At 43.9% G+C, this 20,406-nt stretch overlaps 1 protein-coding gene across 1 annotated transcript in view; it reads left to right on the plus strand.

The window, feature by feature from the left end:
* The window catches only part of scfd2 (sec1 family domain containing 2), a 354,011-nt gene that overhangs the window by 24,996 nt on the left and 308,609 nt on the right, over positions 1-20,406 (plus strand). The window contains exon 3 of the mRNA XM_034180512.1: positions 4,013-4,140. Within this exon, the coding sequence (XP_034036403.1) occupies positions 4,013-4,140 (128 nt within the window). The remainder of the gene's footprint in view (positions 1-4,012; positions 4,141-20,406) is intronic.

Consider the following 20,406-nt stretch of genomic DNA (forward strand, 5'->3'; position numbering starts at 1 on the left):
TTCTGCTTTCATGTGCCTCACATTCCCAGCCCGCCCCCACCTCTACCATAGTAGAGTAGTTACTCAACACGTTTTGTGGCTGGTAATGGAGGCTGTCTCACACCCTGCCAGTATAAACCTCACCCCTCACCCATTAGCTCAACTCCAACCCCCGCCTTCATCTGACCAAACTCTGACCAAACGGCCAGGGCAAAGCGTCAGGGGAGTCAACCTGGTTTGGTGGGGGTCAGGCAATGAGCCAAATTGGAACCATTTTTCACCACATGTTACAAAGGCTTTCAGTCTTAACATAAACTGATGTGTAGAGTTGTGTGATTGTATACACATAAGACACGCATATCTGTTCCCATATGTTGCGGTCAAGTCACTCTTTTGGCATTTCAACCATGACGAATATGTGTGACCTGATGATTTGCATAATCGCAGCACTCACATTGCTCAATGCAGGCCGTAGTAGGTTTTCACTGGAAGAGATGTTTTAAAGAAATGATTCTGTGTCATAACGCTTGACAAATAACTGTAATCCTTTTGTTTTTACACACTCTTAATCAAGACTAAAGATGACTAAATACCTCATTTATTGTTTGATCCATGGTTCTTTTTTTTTTTTCCTTTGTCCGTTTTTAACGTTAGATGGTTTCTTGCTGGTCTTTGTGTCTGGATTTAGTGTGAAGATGGCGGGTGTCCCAGTGTGAGCCCCTCGACTTCCCATTCAGGCCACAAGCCCAACGTCTGGAACAGATTACATCTGATATTAAACACATGGCAGCGTTTAGAGAGAGAGAGAGAGAGAGAGAGAGAGAGAGATGAAAAAATTTACGAAAACTAGTGGTTTTGTCAAAAGCTCCTCTCTAGTTTCCCTATTCCTTTTCTGCTCTCTGTCCTTAGCTCATTTCTGTCTCTCTCTCTCTCTCTCTCTCTCTCTTTTTTTTTTTCCGCTTCGGTTGTTAGTCCCTCCTGAGAGTACGGAGATCATGTACAGTGTCTGATTAGCTGTCAAATTCAGAGTGGTAGGTGTTTGATGCGACAATTGGATCTGTCTATCCAGTTGTCGGTGAGAAAGATGGAGAGGTGAAGTGTGATTGTTGCATGAATTCAAATGTGGGTATTGTAAGTCCACTAGTCGTAAAACAAGCCCTCACTTCATTCTCATGCCTCTGATTGTTCCACCACCGCATTACAAAATACCTCGAACACTGTGGAAATGTTTGCACTCATTAGATCAGCTCAAAAGCAGCACATTCTTTGATATTATACCTCATTTTAAAACCTTCTGTGTCCATCAGGCTAAGTTAGACAGGATGTGAGCAAATGGGATATAATTAGTCCATGATGGATGTCTTGATATCACATACTAAATTTTTAAAGTTTGAGGTTGTCATGGTAATAGATTAGATTAGACTCATCAGTGATGGCTACACAGGACATTTTATAAGCCAGTGTGTCCCTCTTTCTGAAGCTAATGATGATGGAGCTCCTCAGCTACACTCTTTTATGGGAATACATTAGTAGTTTTCACTGCATCTGGCACATGGTAATTATTTTAAACACGCCTTATTCTCTGTCCACCATTACAGATGTGGATCAGTGTGTTTTGTATCCCAGACAAGGGACAGAGATGGGCTATGAGATAGTATCAAGACCAGCCTTGGTGTCTGGAGAACCTACCTCCAATGTAAAAAAGGCTGGTTCATAGGAATGTTGGCATGGATTTTTCAGGTGGATTAAAACCATTTTTACTGGTCCATGAACCCAACAGTTTTTCAGTACCACATAAACAAAACAACATTTCCAATCCAGCTTCATCCAGGCTAGTAGCTATGGCCAGGTAGGGGCCAATGAAGGATTACACAAGGGTTAGCATTAAAAATGCCCCAATTTGATCAAAAAGTAAATTTGACTGATCATAAACGTATAGTTTGGAGTATCTGCAACTGAAAGTTAAATTTGCTCCAGTTTTGGTAAAATGTAATACACATTATTAGGTTAGTTAATATGATTAAAAAAAATAGTTTGCACCACTTACTTATCAGGTTATGTGGTAAAACATCTTCTACTATAACTAGCTTATTTTTGCTATTTACAGTTTTATTTTACATGGTGTAGATTTTTAATGATTCATCAGTTTATGTGTTCCTTTAAAGATATCAACATATAGTACCTACGTTCTTAGGTTTCCATTTGATAACATAATGATTATACTTTTTATTTTCCTATAGTATGCTAACAGAGTTACTTTAGATAGATACCAGTACACTCACACACTCATAGCTTCTGCTTCTATAATAAAATACCAGATTTATAGCTTAGCCTACTAACTATATTTAATTTTACTACTAGTCTACATACTAAATTACCTATACTACAATCTTATCCTGTGATGTCTTACCCTTCTTATGTCTTATTACTTATTATATTATATATACCTTTTTGTTGAGCCGCTTGGGTGGGTAGGGAGAGTTCCCATGGCAGGCTTTGAGTGAGCACTGGTCCACCCCCCTCCTTGGATTTTTATTGTCAGGGAAATGTCTGAATGATTTCGAGCTTTGCTGCATCAAATTTTTCCAGAAACTGTGAGAGACAGCCAGGTGGACACCATTCGCTAAATTCAGATGGCTTTCAGGGACGATTTTATGGGGATCACACAGACTGAGGAGTGTTACAGCCGGTCCCCTTGAACACAAGCTCGGGGTGATCAGGACGCTTCAACACAGAGCCCTACAGGTGCCCACAACTGCAGAGGGAAGGGCTAAAGAACAACAACTTGTCCGGAAAGCCCTCACAGTATGTGGGTACCCACGATGGTCCCTGGACAAAGTGCAGAAGTCCCAGAGAACAAAGAGACCAGATAGACAGGAGACAGAGACAAGAAGAAGAGTGTCTCTCCCTTATTTAGCAGGAGTAGGGGAAAAACTACAGAGGATCTTCAGACAGCACAAAACACCTTGAGACAGAAATTAGTTCACCCCAAGGACAGGATCCCTAGTTACAAACAGAGCAATGTAGTGTATTCTATCAGATGTCAGGAAAACTGTAATGAACACTACATAGGTGAGACTAAGCAACCTTTACACAAAAGGCTATACCAGCACCGCAGAGAGGGCGTCAGTGGACCTCAGTCTGCAGTTCATCTCCACCTTAAAGACACTAACCACACGTTTGAGGACAAGGAAGTTAAAATATTAGCCAGAGAGAAGAAATGGTTTGAGAGAGGGGTCAAGGAGGCATTCTTTGTGAAATGTTTGAAACCCAGCCTTAACCGGGGAGGGGGTGTGAGACACGCTTTGTCCCCTGTTTACAATGGGGTACTCAGGTCAAAGCAGTTTCAATCTTTTGTTCATGGTAATGAGTCATTCACGTCATCAGCAGAGTCGTCAAAGGAGCCTTCAGGAGAGGGACAGCTGCCCTGTCATTAGGAGGGTGCTAACTAGAGCACAATAGGTGCTAATTAGAGCTATTGTTTAGTCACTAGCCTATAGCAGTCTGCCTCTCGGTAGGAGGGGTCTGGTTAGGTTTAAAACTCCAGCTTCTGTGACTTCTTGATTATTCTTCTCTACAAGAGTCAAGACAGAAGTCAGACCACCAGAGCAAGAATTTTAGCTGAGGAAGCTTCTGCGATTTGAAGTGAAACGTCCTCGCGTCAAGCAACCCAGTCCAGTCGAAGATTCAAGCTTCTCTACTTCATTGACACCTACCTGACCATAGCTACCACCCTGGGATGGCAACCATACTTTTGTGTAGGCAATGATATACTGAGGCTAGATTGTGTTGTGAGCTTTTTCTCATGAGGGGTCCCATACAGGAGTCATCATTCCCTAACCAGTGCTCCATCACCAGGAGAAGCACTCAGTGGCATTAATGTCATCCATTTGTCTTTAGACTCAGATATTGCATGCTCTGAAGAAACATTAAAAGCAAGTATAGTAGTGGTTGCCTCACTTGTTTATACTGGAGTTTCACCTCTACCACAGTGTCCTCATGACTGATGTGACCCCTTTGTTCTGTTTACTAGATCAACTGCAGCACAGTCACTGTGGGAGGCTATGCTAACCAATAAACAGAAGGAGGCAGTGATGGAGGTCCGTCGGCAACTGGTGGAAGCAGCCAGCAAGGAGAAGCTGCCAATCAAGATGAGTGTGGGTAAGAACCTGGGTCCTCATTTATCAGAATCGCATATGCACAGAAATGTCCTCAACCAGCGCATATGAACAGACTAAAAAGTTGGTTTTCTGTTGCGATACCATTGGCCATGTGGAAAACAGAGTGATACTCTTGGTATTGGTTAACAAATAATAAGGCACAAACATGTCCAGTCATGTGCATAAGCATTTGGACGGTAAGACCATTTTTGTAACTTTTCCTCTGTTGACCACCACAATGCAGTTAAGATGAAATAAGATGTGCTTCCAGTGAAGACCTTCAGTTTTAATTCAAGGAGTTTTACACAAATATCACAGTAAATAAATACAATAGAAATTGCATCCATTTTTGTACATAGTCCCTCCATTTTCAGATGACATAATTGGTCAAACTAAATATAAGGATTATTGTCCATAAGTATCACCCCTTTTACAGCCAGTTTTCTTCACACAAGTCAGGGAATGGATACATGAACACTTCCAAGTCACTGAGTATGTCTTGGACTTTACATCAGTCATTAAGAAATACAAACAGTATGGTATTTCCACCATTCTGAAGATTCAGACGGCTTTCGGTGGCTTTTCAGTCGTGTGACTATCCGAGAAATTGTGGAAGGTGTGGGCATGTCACAACATGTCCTGTGAGACTTCAACACGCAGGCGCTTTTGCTCCGCCATTAGCTTCGTGCCCAAGCCATCGGCATGAATTTCGGCGCCACTCTTTTCATGGCAAAATCTTCTGTCACAGTGGAATGTGCCGAAAAAGTGCTGATCAGAATCAGAAGAAGTTTATTGCCATTGCCAGTGAACAGGATTCACAGACTAGGAATTTGCTTCGGTACAATGGTGCAACATTAAGAAGAGATAAAATGCTAGGATAAAATATAACATATGTGTCAAAATAAGATAAAATATAAGATAAAAAAAAGAAATATGAAATATGAAAGGCTGTGTGCAACAGAAAAACAGAGAAACAGAAAAAACAGTGCAGTGGGAGGAGTGCAATTAGAAACCAAAGTACATTGTTTAAAGTGACCCATGATAAAGTGACAGAGTTAAGGTTAAGGTGACTGAGTTATGAGGAGTTCATGAGTCTAACGGCAGAGGGGAAGAAACTGTTCTTATGGCGGGTGGTTCTGGTCCGGATGGACCGTAGCCTCCTGCTTGAGGGGAGTGGTTTGAATAGACCGTGAGCAGGGTGAGAAGGGTCAGCTGTGATCCAACCTGCTCGGCCCAGAGTCCTGGAGACGTGCAGGTCGTGGAGAGATGGAAGGCTACAGCCGATCACCTTCTCAGCAGAGGCCACAATGCGCTGCAGTCTGTGTCTGTCCCTGGCTGTGGCCCCGGCGTACCACACTGTGATGGAGGAGCAGAGGATGGACTCGATGATGGCCGTGTAGAACTGCACCATCAGCTGGACAGGCAGCTTGGCCTTCTTCAGCTGCCGCAGGAAGTATATCCTCTGCTGGGCTTTCTTGATGAGGGAGCTGATGGTTGACTCCCACTTGAGGTCCTGGGTGATGGTGGTGCCAAGGAAGCAGTGACAGACCACAGTGGTGATGGGGCTGTTGGTGAGGGTGAGGGAGGGCGGGGGGGCTGTGGCTTTCCTGAAGTCCACGATCATCTCCACTGTTTTCTGGGCGTTGAGCTCCAAGTTGTTGCTGCTGCACCAGGTCACCAGCCAGTCCACCTCCCTCCTGTAGGCAGACTCATCCCCATCCGAAATGAGTCCAATGAGGGTGGTGTCGTCCGCAAACTTGATGAGCTTTACAGAGTCATGGCTGGAGGTGCAGCAGTTAGTGTACAGGGAGAAGAGCAGAGGGGAAAGGACACAGCCCTGTGGAGATCCTGTGCTGAGAGCCCGAGTGTTCGAGACATTTTTTCCCAGCCTCACACGCTGATTCCGGTCCGTCAGGAAGTCTGTGATCCACCTGCAGGTGGAGGTGGGCACGTGGAGCAGAGAAAGCTTGTCCTGGAGCAAAGCTGGAAGGATGGTGTTGAATGCAGAGCTGAAGTCCACAAACAGGATCCTAGCGTAGGTTCCTGGGGAGTCCAGGTGCTGCAGGATGGAGTGCTGGGCCAGGTTTATGGCATCATCTACAGACCTGTTGGCTCTGTAGGCAAACTGCAGGGGGTCCAGGAGGGGGTCGGTGATGGACTTCAGGTGGGATAAAACCAGGCTTTCGAAGGTCTTCATGACTACAGACGTGAGAGCCACAGGACAGTAGTCATTAAGTCCAGTGACGCGTGGTTTCTTGGGGACTGGAACTATGATTGAGGACTTGAAACAGACTGGAACATGGCATGACTCCAGGGAGGTGTTGAAGATCTCCGTGAAGACTGGGGCCAGCTCATCAGTGCAGTGTCTCAGGGTGGCAGGAGAGACACAGTCTGGGCCCGGGGCCTTACGTGGATTCAGCCTTTTGAAATGTCTCCTCACGTCCTCCTCTTGGACCGAGAGGGCAACAGGGGGAGTGGGGAGGGCAGCAGTGAGGAGGTCCATGGTGTTTGAATATCCAGTTGTGTGGGGGGTGGGGAGGTGTCAGTCCTTGTCTTCAAAGCGTGAATAGAAGACGTTCAGGTCGTTGGCCAGCTTCAGGTCGTCAACAGAACGAGGTGCTTTGGGCTTGTAGTTGGTGATCTCTTTCAGCCCCCTCCACACAGAGGCCGAGTCGTTGGCAGAGAACCTTTGCTGCAGACGTGAACTGTACATGGATTTAGCCTTTGCCACCTCCTTGCTAAATCTGTACTTTGCACCTCTATAGCTGTCTCTGTCTCCTTCTCTGAAAGCCACCTCTTTCTGCTGACGGAGCTGCTGGAGTTTAGGTGTGAACCAGGGTTTGTCATTGTTATATCTCACCCTGGTACGCTGTGGGATGATGCTGTCTTCACAGAAATGAATATATGACATCACAGTATCCGTGTAGTCATCTAGACTGTCTGTTGAAGCCTCAAACATATCCCAATCCGTGGTGGCCAAGCACGCGCGTAGCTCCTCTACAGCTTCATTGCTCCACACTTTAGACGTCCTCACAACAGGTTTAGAGAGTTTAAGTCTCTGTCTGTACGTGGGAATCAAGTGGACCATCACGTGATCTGAGAGTCCCAAAGCTGCACGGGCCACCGCGCGGTAGGCACCGCTCACTGTCGTGTAACAATGATCTAACGTGCTCCCTTCTCTGGTCGGGCATTTAACAAACTGTTTGTATTTTGGTAATTCCTGACTGAGATTCCCTTTGTTAAAATCACCAAGAATCATAACGAGAGTCCGGAAAGTCTCTCTCCACGCTCATAATCTGATCCGCGAGCGCGCGCTCGGCCTCATCCACGTCCGCGCTCGGTGGAATATACACAGAGCAAAGTATGAAAGAGTTAAACACACGTGGAGAGTAGAACGGTCTGCAGTTTATGAGGAGATATTCCAGAGAGGGACAGCAGTGTTGGGAGATCAGTCACATCGGAGCACCAGGCGTTGTTGATATAGAAGCAGAGTCCTCCACCTCTTGTTTTTCCACTAGAGAGTGCTCGGTCTCTGTCTGCGCGGAGGAGTTAGAATCCCTCTAGTTGGAGTGCGCAGTCCGGTGTCTGTGCATTTAACCACGTCTCCGTGAAGCACAGTACACAAGATGAGGAGAAATCTCTATTCTTCTTCATCAGCAGTGCCAGCTCATCCATCTTGTTGTGGAGTGAGCGGACGTTGGAGAGAAATCTCCCAGGTAGGGGCGTGCGCGTGCCCCTTCGTCTGAGGCGAACGAGAGCTCCAGCACTCAATGTGCCGAAAAAGTGTTGATGTCCACCTCTTCCGCAATTTCTCGGATAGTCACACGACAGTCCCGCATCACCTCAGTGTTCACTTTGGAAATTATCCGGTCATTTCAGCATGTTGATGGCCAACTGGAGCGTTGTGCGGCCGTCTTTAAACCAGTTGTACCGCTCCTTAATCTGTGTGATGACCATAGCATCATCACCGAAAGCCGTCTGAATAATCCGAATGGTTTCCACCTGGCTGTCGCCCAGTTTCTGGCAAAATTTGATGCAGTCGCACTGCTCCAGTCGTTCCGCCGTTTCCTTGCAGAGAAAAAAACGATGCGAGACTACACCCATCCTCACACAAAGGCTGCTTACAAACAAATGACGCAATCGACAGGCGTGAAAAAAATTCACGCATGCGCAAGAAGGTTCAAGGTTGGCTCATGCAAGCACACGTGATTCAAATCCATCAGCTTTTGGAAAAAATGATAAGGTCGGATACTTTTCTAACAGATCTCGTATGTATACAGTGAGGAAAATAAGTATTTGAACACCTTGCGGTTTTGCAAGTTCTCCCACTTAGAAATCATGGAGAGGTCTGAAATTTTCATCTTAGGTGCATGTCCACTGTGAGAGACATAATCTAAAAAAAAAAAAAATTCGGAAATCACAATGTATGATTTTTTTTTTATAATTTATTTGTATGTTACTGCTGCAAATAAGTATTTGACCCCCTACCAACCAGCAAGAATTCTGGCTCACACAGTCCTGTTAATTTTTCTTTAAGAAGCCCTCTTATTCTGCACTCTTTACCTGTATTAATTGCACTTGTTTGAACTTGTTACCTGTATAAAAGACACCTGTTCACACACTCAATCAATCACACTCCAACCTGTCCACCATAGCCAAGACCAAAGAGCTGTCTAAGGACACCAGGGACAAAACTGTAGACCTGCACAAGGCTGAGATGGCCTACAGGACAACAGGCAAGCAGCTTGGTAAAAGACAACAACTGTTATGATTATTTATTAGAAAGTGGAAGAAACACAAGATGACTGTCGATCTCCCTCGGTCTGGGATTCCATGCACAATCTCACTTTGTGGGGTAAGGATGATTCTGAGAAAGCTCAGAACTGCATGGGAGGACCTGGTCAATGACCTGAAGAGAGCTGAGACCACAGTCACAAAGATTACATGAGTAACACATGATGCTGTCATGGTTTAAAATCCTGCAGCGCAACAAGGTCCTCCTGCTCAAGCCAGCACATGTCCAGGCCCGTTTGAAGTTTACCAGTGACCATCTGGATGATCCAGAGGAGGCATGGGAGAAGGTCATGTGGTCAGATGAGACCAGAATAGAGCTTTTTAGAATCAACTCCACTTACCATGTTTAGAAGATGAGAACAACCCCAAGAAAACCATCCCAACCATGAAGCATGGGGGTGGAAACATCATACTCTGGTGGTGCTCTTCTGCAAAGGGGACAGGACGACTGCACCGTATTGAAGGGAGGATGGATGGGGTCATGTATTGCGAGATTTTGGCAAACAACCTCCTTCCCTCAGTAAGAGCATTGAAGATGGGTCATGGCTGGGTCTTCCAGCATGACAATGACCCCAAACACACAGGCAGGTCAACTAAGGAGGGGCTCTGTAAGAAGCATTTCAAGGTCCTGTAGTGGCCTGGCCAGTCTCTAGACCTGAACTCAATAGAAAATCTTTGTAGGGAGCTGAAACTCCAAACCTGAAAGATCTAGAGAAGATCTGTATGGAGGAGTGGACCAAAATCCCTGCTGCAGTGTGAAAACTTGATGAAAAACTATAGGAAATGTTTGACCTCTGTAATTGCAAACAAAGGCTACTGTACCAAATATTAACATTGATTTTCACAGGTGTTCAAATACTTATTTGCAGCAGTAACATACAAATAAATGATTAAAAAAATAATACAGTGTGATTTCTGGATTTTTTTTTTTTTTTTTAGATTATGTCTCTCACAGTGGACATGCACCTAAGATGAAAATTTCAGACCCCTTCATGATTTCTAAGTGGGAGAACTTGCAAAATCGCAGGGTGTTCAAATACTTATTTTCTTCACTGTATATATACACACACATACAATAACCATATAATAAATGAATTATTAACTTCGCTTGCTCGGTCTGTATGTGAATATCAGATCGAGGTGTTCGCAGTACGGGCCTAGCGTAGCATGGTTCATGCAAAATTAATATTGTGTGAACTAATATGTAGAATAATATTAGTGTTGCACTTGAAAAATGAAGGCGACAATGATGGGAATTCATTGCTTTGACACTTTATAAAACTTTTTTGTGGCATTTTCTCCCTACCAAAATAGAAAATAGTGTTGGTTCAGAGTACATTTTTCCACTGGCCAAATAACATCCACACAAAAGCATGACAAATACGTACATGCAGATTTCTTATGCACATTGCAAGTTTCTCTTGCATTGCATTTGTTTTGTTGCACATGCAGTCAAATTATGTTCTGCTGCAACATAAACATCCCATTTAGAACTTCATTTATATTCATTGCCAAGATCTTGGTGCACAAAAAGCAAAATGGGTGGGGGGGCGTCGAGCTGCTTTTCTCATTGCCTGTGACATTATTGTTTTGAAGCAGGGTCATTCTAAATCAACTGCACGAGGATAAACGTGTTTAGCTCATTCATGAACACAGAAAGTAAACATCTGCTCATATCCAGAAGAAAATGTTGTATTTACAGTGTAAGAAATGAACGATGGAATTGGTCACGTAATTTCGCCAAGCAAATACCAAGAAATGAGTTGATGGTGTATATCTCAAAATAGCTGTCAATCAAAACGGGATTCAGCGTTTTGACTGATCCTTCAGACGTCACGTGGAGGCTCAGCATCCAGGCCAGCCCACCTCTCCATTCACCCCAGAGATGCTGAGCAGCCAGGGGCGGGACAAAATCGTGGCATTTATCTAACGTTTCAAGGCAATGAAAAAACTGTTCCTTGCAGTCCCATTGAAGTGAATGGGCACTCAGCTTCTACAAACAAATGCATTGACTGTATAAGAAAATGACTCACACACTCATCTTCAACCACTTATGGCACTGACGCTACGGTAATGAGTGAGAAGTTAACAAAATCGAGTTAGTCGATTTATGTTAAGTAGCTGATTCTGAATGAACTTCTAAACAAAGGGAAATGAGAGAAACTGCCTCTGGTGTGACTGCAAGGCATCACTGTAAAGTGCTTTGAGCTTCTGATTCAGATGGAAAAGTGCTGTATAAATGCAAACCACCACAGTGAATCACCTGATTCCTTCACACTTGATCCCATAGGGAACCCGTATGGGTCTCTGGTTTGTTCTGATTTGTATGAGTCACATCTTGATTGATCATACATTTGACACTCGATACCTTTGCTGACACAGCTTAAGATGTACAATGAAAAATAACCCAGTTTGCTTCATTAATTTGAACCAGTTCAGTCGTATATGAGTAAAAGCCAACTCCAAGGTGAGATAATGTAGAATTTGCCAAGCTCTAATCTGCTTCAGTGCATCTTTTTATCTCTCAAGCTAGTTCCAAAACAAGTTGCTTCTTTTCCTCACACTTTGTGGGTCAAAAATTCCACTGTCAATGTTCATGTCTGACAGTTTTTTTGTCTTTATCTCCTTTGATTTCTCCACGTTGCCAGGCAGATATTTTGACGGTTGCTGCGGGCTTGAAGGAGAGGTTTATGACTGTAAATAGTAATTTAGGGTTAGTTTTTTTTGTGTTAATGAGACAGCACATGCTCCAGCATGGTGGTTTAGAACATGTCTGGGTTATCCTTAAGAGGTGTGCACTACAAGCATGAGCGCACTCCTCTAATCCCAATTTATTTGTTCATGCAAACATTAGGAATCTTCTTCATACAGATTAATTAAACAGCTTTTCAATGCAACATTGCTGAATGAGTGTTCCATTTTGAACTTTTAAAAACAACAAAAAATTTAACTCCTCCATGCACAGTGAATTCACGCCTCAAAGAGAAGCCACGGCCGCATCAGTTAACACAGCTAAAAGCATCATCAGTGAAAACGAATTAGAACATCCCAGAGAAGATTGGGCATCATTTTAAAGCAGAGCCATAGTGCCTCCTACTGGGTTCCGTGTTTTCTGCTGTGCCATTTGCCCATACAGCCACAGAGGAAATGTGAACCACATGTTGGCTCTGTGATGTGTGCGCACACACTCACTCACGCACACGAGTCATTTGAAAACTTTTGTTGTTTGCTAATGGTGCAAAGGAGGCTGAAGTCAGGGATAATAATGTGTAGGCATGCAAAAAAAAAGTCATTACATACAACAGAATACAGTGCACGTATGCACTTTCACCTTTACCTCACCTTCTCACTCACAGAGTTAGTGGATGATACACAAACACACTTGAGCACCTAGCTAATATGCAGGTTAGCGTTTGGCAACAAAGGGGGGATGGAAAAGGAGGACCAGGCTGATCCCTGAGCACCTATAATCTACGAGGAAAACGGCTTGTCTGTGGTAACAGACGAGCTGTTGTACAGTATGATGAAGGTCTCACAAACACAGCCACCATACTGTCACGCATACTGTGTGGGATCTTCCTTTCACATATTTTGCTGAACAACATTCTTTTGCACTTTTTATTCATTCTGAGAAGCTGCCGCTTTGTGTATTTATTTAGGCAGGAAGACGGAGCCGCAAAACAGACTGCAGCGTAACAGAGCAAAACAGATTGAAAGTGACAGTAAAAGCAAACATGTATGAAGGTGTCGCGTTAAAGCTGCTGCCGACTGACAGCCAGTTGCTGGAAGAGAGGAAAGTTGAAAAAGATGAAGCTCTGCCAGACTCATTTCTCTCTCTGGATATTTATACTTCACAGGTACTAGATGACCAGACTCCAAAAGGTCCTGTGAGTTCCAAATGCTTCCCACACAGTTACCATGTTGCAGACTCCAAGAATCCTTTATGATCTAGTTATATCAAATGCACCAGTAAAATTAAAGAATTTGACTTAAAGACCACGCGCATTGAAATTGACAAATGACTCAAACCAATGTGAATCGATGCATTTTAGAAGTATTTAGAAGAACCACATCCAATAAAAGTCATGAATGGCTGTGAGCAGCTACTTCAAGCAGTTAAAGTTACCATGCACTCTCTGCATATGGGTCGTCGGCTGCAAATTAAGCCAGCAAGTGTGTGTGACGTTGTGTCAGGGATTGGCCTGGTTGGCATAACAGTTCGCCATATAGCAAACTCAGGAGACTGGCTTGTGTTTACATTTTTTTTTTCTCTGCTGTTCTGCTGTTCATGTGGGGTATATGAAATAACGATTTGTAGTTGCTGTTTCACTGAGGACAGCTACATAAACAAGATGGAGTCTGACATTGGGCTTGTCAAGTTCTTGAAGCTGAAGAAGGACGCCACTCCCAGCATTTACCCTGAAGTTACATGTGCCCTGAAGTTACTCTGTATATAAGAAAATTAGACACTCTGACTATCTGTCGTAATGCCCCTGTATAATCAGCAATGGATACAGTTGTATGTAAAGGTTTGGACACCCCTGATGATTTCCATGATTTTCCTTTATAAATCATTGGTTGTTTGGATCAGCAATTTCAGTTAAATATATTATGTAGCAGACAAACACAGTGATATTTGAGAAGTGAAATGAAGTTTCTAGGATTTACAGAAAGTGTGCAATAATTCTTTAAACTCAGCCACATGGGGTGTGCAGCCAGTACATTCTGAGTGCCGGTCCCAAGCCCGGATAAATGAGGGTTGCGTCAGGAAGGGCATCCGGCGTAAAACAAGCCAACCCAACTATGCAGACTCAGAATCAAATTCCCATACCGGATCGGTCGCGGCCCGGGTTAACAACGTCCGCCGCTGGTGCTATTGCCCAACAGGGTGCCGGTGGAAATTGGGCTACTGCTGGGCGAAGACGACGACGACGAAGAAGTGGAGGAAAACGTTGCCATGAACAGCGGGAGAAGAAGAAAACTAGAAGGGTGGAAATGAGAGTGGGGACTTTGAATGTTGGTAGTATGACTGGTAAAGGGAGCGAGCTGGCTGATATGATGGAGAGGAGAAAGGTAGACATATTGTGTGTGCAAGAGACCAAGTGGAAGGGAAGTAAGAGCAGGAGCATCGGCGGTGGGTACAAGTTGTACCATGGTGAGGACAGAAAGAGAAATGATGTTGGGGTCATTTTAAAGGAAGAATATGTTAAAAGTGTGTTGGAGGTTAAGCGAGTGTCTGACAGGGTGATGAGTGTGAAGTTGGAAATTGAAGGGGTGATGATGAATATCATCAGTGCATATGCCCCACAGGTAGGTTGTCAGATGAAGGAGAAAGAAGATTTCTGGAGTGTGTTAGATGAGGTGGTGGAGAGTGTGCCCAAGCATGAAAGAGTGGTGATAGGAGCAGACTTCAATGGGCATGTTGGTGAAGGGAACAGAGGTGATGAGGAAGTAATGGGTAGATATGGTATCAAGGATAGGAATGGGGAAGGACAGTTGGTAGTTGATTTTGCAAAACGGATGGAAATGGCTGTGGTGAATACCTACTTTAAGAAAAGGGAGGAGCACAGGGTAACATATAAAAGTGGAGGAAGGTGCACACAGGTGGACTACATTCTTTATAGGAGATGCAAGCTAAAAGAAATCACAGACTGGTAAGGTGGTAGCAGGAGAGAGTGTCACTAGACAGCATAGGATGGTTGTTTGTAGGATGACTTTAGAGGTAAAGAAGAAGAAGAGAGTGAGAGCTCAACAAAGGATCAGATGGTGGAAGCTGAAGGAGGAAGACTGTTGTGTGAAATTTAGTGAGCAGGTGAGAGAAGCACTAGTTGGAGGGGAAGCAATTTTGGACAATTGGAAGAGTACTGCAGATGTGGTGAGGGAGACAGCTAGGGCAGTACTGGGTATGACATCTGGACAGTGGAAGGAAGACAAGGAGACTTGGTGGTGGAATGAAGAGGTCCAGAAAAGCATAAGGAGAAAGAGGTTGGCGAAAAAGTTTTGGGATAGTCGGAGAGATGAAGAAAGTAGACAGGAGTACAAGGAGATGTGGCGTAAGGCGAGAAGAGAAGTGGCAAAAGCAAAGGAAAAGGCATATTGCGAGCTGTACAAGAAGTTGAATAGTAAGGAAGGAGAAAAGGACTGGTACTGATTGGCCAGACAAAGGGACAGAGCTGGAAAGGATGTGCAGCAGGTTAGGGTGGTAAAGGATGCACATGGTAATGTGCTGACACGTGAGGAGTGTGTGCTGAGAAGGTGGAGGGAATATTTCGAAGAGTTGATGAATAAAGAAAATGAGCGAGAGAAAAGGCTGGATGATGTGGTGAGAGTAAATCAGGAAGTAAAAGAGATTAGCAAGGAAGAAGTGAGGGCTGCTATGAAGAGGATGAAGAGTGGAAAGGCAGTTGGTCCAGATGACATTCCAATGGAGGCATGGAATGTCTAGGAGAGATGGCAGTAGAGTTTCTAACCAGATTGTTTAATAAAATCTTGGAAAGTGAGAGGATGCCTGAGGAGTGGAGACGAAGTGTGCTGGTTCCTATTTTCAAGAACAAGGGTGATGTGCAGAGCTGCAGTAACTACAGAGGCATAAAGCTGATCAGCCACAGCATGAAGTTATGGGAAAGAGTAGTAGAAGCTAGGCTTAGAAAACAGGTGAAGATCTGTGAGCAGCAATATGGTTTCATGCTGAGAAAGAGCACTACAGATGCAATGTTTGCTCTGAGAATACTGTTGGAAAAGTACAGAGAAGGACAGAAAGAGTTACATTGTGTGTTTGTGGACTTAGAAAAAGCTTATGATAGGGTGCCAAGAGAAGAGTTGTGGCATTGTATGAGGAAGTCTGGAGTGGCAGAGAAGTATGTTAGGGTAGTACAGGACATGTACAAGAATAGTGTGACAGCGGTGAGATGCGCAGTCGGAATGACAGACTCATTCAAGGTGGAGGTGGGATTACACCAAGGATCAGCCCTGAGTCCTTTCTTGTTTGCAGTGATGATGGACAGGTTGACAGATGAGATCAGACAGGAGTCCCCATGGACTATGATGTTTGCAGATGACATTGTGATCTGTAGTGAGAGTAGAGAGCAAGTTGAGTCTAGTCTGGAGAAGTGGAGATATGCTTTGGAGAGAAGGGGAATGAAAGTCAGTAGAAACAAGACTGAGTACATGTGTGTGAATGAGAGGGAGCCCAGTGGAATAGTGCAGTTACAAGGAGTAGAAGTGGTGAATGTAGATGAGTTTAAATATTTGGGGTCAACTGTTCAAAGTAATGGAGAGTGTGGTAGAGAGGGGAAGAAGAGAGTGCAGGCAGGGTGGAGTGGGTGGAGAAAGGTGGCAGGAGTGATTTGTGACCGAAGAATATCAGCAAGAGTGAAGGGGAAAGTTACAAAACAGTAGATAGACCAGCTATGTTGTATGGTTTAGAGACGGTGGCACTAACAAAAAGACAGGAGGCAGAGCTGGAGGTGGCAGAGCTGAAGATGTTGAGATTCTCTTTGGGAGTGACAAGAATGGACAAGATTAGGAATGAACATATCAGAGGGACAGCTCAGGTGGGACGGTTTGGAGACAAAGTCAGAGAGGCGAGATTGAGATGGTTTGGACATGTGCAGAGGAGGGATCCAGGGTATATAGGGAGAAGGATGCTGAGGATGGAGCCACCAGGCAGGAGGAGAAGAGGGAGACCAAAGAGGAGGTTCATGGATGTGCTGAGAGAGGACATGCAGGTGGTTGGTGTGACAGAGGAAGATACAGAGGACAGGGTGAGATGGAAACGATTGATCTGCTGTGGCGACCCCTAACAGGAACAGCCGAAAGACAAAGAAGAAAGAAGTGCAATAATTCTTTAAACAAAATTAGGCAGGTGCATAAATTTGGGCACCCCAACAGAAAAAAAAAAGATCCTCCTTTTGCTGAAAATACTGTAAGATCCTCTAAATCCTTCCTATAGCTTCCAATGAGAGTCTGGATTCTGGTTGAAGGTATTTTGGACCATTCTTCTTTACAAAACATCTCAAGTTTGTTAGTTTCCGAGCATGGACACTTAAAATCACACCACAGATTTTCAATAATATTCATGTCTGGGGACTGAGATGGCCATTCCAGAATGTTGTACCTGTTCCTCTGCATGAATGTTTTAATAGTTTTTGAGCAGTGTTTAGGGTTGTTGTCTTGTTAGCCCCGGCACAACTCCAACTTTGTCACTGATTCATGAACATTGTTCTCAAGAATCTGCTAATATTGACTGGAATCCATGTGACCCTCAACTTTAACAAGATTCCCAGTATACGAGGTCTGTTAGAAAAGTATCGTACCTTTTTATTTTTTTCAAAAACTACATGGATTTGATTCATATGTTTTTATGTCAGCCAAGCTTGAACCTTCGTGCGCATGCGTGAGTTTTTCCACGCCTGTCGGTTGCGTCATTCACCTGTGGGCAGGCTTTGAGTGAGCACTGGTCCACCCCTCTCGTCATTGTTTCATTGCGACGAAATGGCGGAATGATTTGGGCTTTTTTTCCATCAGAATTTTTTCAGAAACTGTTAGAGACAGGCAGCTGGAAACCATTCAAAAATTTATCTGGCTTTCGGTGAAAATTTTACGGGCTTCACAGAGAATAAGGAGTGTTACTACCGCTTTAAGGACGGCCCACAATGGCGCCCCAGCTCTCTCCACAATTTCTCTTATACTCACTCGACTGGTAAGCACTGAAAGCCGAGATAGACATGTCCCAACTTGTCCTCTAACACTCCGAAACGGAGGTGTTCCGTGGTCTCGCTTCATCAGCGAATCGGTCGTGACGCGCGAAGCCTCCGCGCGGCTTTCCATGACAAAATCTCTTGTTAAAAGTGAAATCTGCCGGAAAATGGCTGATGTCCAGCTCTTGTGATAACCAGAGAAATTGCACACGACGGTCCTGGCTCCACACAGCCATCCGTTTAGAAATGATGTGGTGGTTTCTGCCTCTTGATGGCAGCTATTACTGCCACAGTCTTCAAATTCACAGGGAACATTCTTGAGACACAGACCTCCTACAAGTTTGAGGATGACTAACCTTGCCATATTTTAAGATGTATTTGGAGAGGTTAAAATCTCACATTCTGTTTGAACCTGTTCTGTTTTGTGTTTGAGTGGCGGGCATGACAGTCAATCAGAGTAGAGCTGTACAGTGACGTCAGTGGCCGGTCTCTCCAAAACTGCTTCATTTTGTGTGTTGATGTAAAATCCAACACAATTTATTTCGTGGATGTTAGCATGGTGACGTCACAGACTGGGAGCTAGCTGCAAAACTCTGTTTTGTGTGTAAATATATCCTCTTTGTCATATATTATGAGAAAGATAGCGAGAAATAAACACTTCTAAAACCTAAAACACAGTTTTTGGGAACCTCATAATACCTCTGAACTTATTTCGTGGATGTTAGCATGGTGACGTCACAGGCTTGTAGCTAACTTCCTATGGAGTTAAATTTCTCTCATTAGTACCAGTAACTTCCACTTTTGTCAAGAGCTCATGTACACGCACACACAAAGCCTCCTGCAGATGCTGTTAAAATGAAAATATGTTTTTTTTCTTCCCCCTGTCTGCATATATAGTAATGGTAAGTGCCACACTGGCAGAACCATTTATGAACATTAATACACATATATGCAATTTATTCTTGCAAGACAGAAGGTATGTAGTGCGTGAGTGAACGTGGTGTGTGTGTGTGAGGCCCCCATCCACCCTTCCCGATCAGCCTTCAACATCCTACTCAAAGCCAAAATTGGATTATATTTGACAGAGTTAGAACAAAAAACATTGTTAAATGAACATGGATTGTTGGCGCAATGTTGGAAACATTACAAGGAAAAGCTAAGGTAAGGCACACAAGAGTGATGCGCTCTTTATAGAGTTGAATACACAGCACTGGACTTCAGAGGGTTTAGAAATATATTTTTGCTGTTTTCTGGTGCAGACATTTTCTGGTGATGGATGATATCAGTGCACTAGCTTTTTGCCCACTCATGTCTCATTTTTACACCAACAAGCCCACATGAGCGCAAGTGGTAGTTTGATTTACAGGACATGTGTGCTTGGCATAAACAAGTCATCTGTGTCAGGTTGAAACCAGCAATGATGTTTGTATGCACTGTTGTGCTGGGAGGAGGACCATCAGGGTTTCATATTTATCACTTGCTTCAATTTCAGTTTCAGTTTATTTTCATTTATATAGTGCCAAATCACAACAAAGTTGCCTCAAGGCGATTCACACAAGTAAGGTCTAACCTTACCAACCCCCAGAGCAAGCACACTGGCAACAGTGGAAAGGATAAACACCCTCTGGTGATTTGAGGAAGAATCATCAAGCAGACCAGACTCAAAGGGGTGACACTCTGCTTGGGCCATGCTACAGACACACTTGACAAAACAAATGACAAAACAATTTACAAAATGAATATACAGGAAATTTTGCCGTTGCAGTGGATAGGAGGGTTGCAGAAGTAGACACCACTCCCATCTCTGGATGGAGCGGCACCTCAAATAGGCATCGGAGAGACAATAAATACAGTATAATTTGTCAGCATTAAGCAATAAGATAAACAGAAAAAATACTAAGGTGATCGCCAGCCACTAGTCCTAAGCTTCACTAAAAGACCCAGAATTTAGATAAAAGTCACATACAGGTACTGCCCCTTCCCCCGCTGTCCATGTGCATTTGTTTTCAGTGGAGTCTGTGTTGCAGACCGAACGGTCCCCCCCCTAAAAATTGGTCCACCCTGCCTCCACTGCACATATGTCACATACTGCTCATACGACCACAGCAGCTCGTATGAGACAGTCTCTACACCCAAAGCGATTATCCATCAAATGACAAGGTAAAACCTCTTAATTCATTCTAAAGTCAGTTTTAAGCAGAAACAGGGCCGTTTTAAACAGAAACAAGGCGATAACCGGTGAGTTGTTACTGACTCTTTGAAATGACGGAGGTGCAGTGAATGCAGCACCAGCACCTCAGTGATGACACCCACCTCAATTGCAGGGTGTAGTGGCTGAGTTAAGGCATGCTGGGATATGTTTAACCTAATGTCTTATATTTTGTTCTTGAAGTAACCCAAGAAATCTTCTGCTGTAAAAGGAGAGTGACTTAAAAGTGGTTGTCCATGAATAAGTGTTGCCACCGTGTTGAACAAGAACTTTGAGTTATGCTTGTTTCTGTTGATCAAATCAGAGTAATAGGTCTGCTTTGTAGTCAGTAGTGCATGCTTATAGTCTAAGCTAGCCTCACACCACGCAAGGTGGAATACTTCTAATTTTGAACTACAGCATTTGCGTTCTAGACCTTGAGCCTTGTGCTTGAAGTCAAGCTTTGAGCGATGAGTTTAAACTATCCACAAGACTGTCTACTGATTTGATTTGTTTTTAGATTTTTTTTTATTCTTGTTACAAAGACATTTTCCACCAAAATAAGAAAACATTTATGTTTGGGCTT

This window comes from Thalassophryne amazonica, chromosome 10, assembly GCF_902500255.1.
Source record: "Thalassophryne amazonica chromosome 10, fThaAma1.1, whole genome shotgun sequence".
NCBI classification, from domain to species: domain Eukaryota; kingdom Metazoa; phylum Chordata; class Actinopteri; order Batrachoidiformes; family Batrachoididae; genus Thalassophryne; species Thalassophryne amazonica.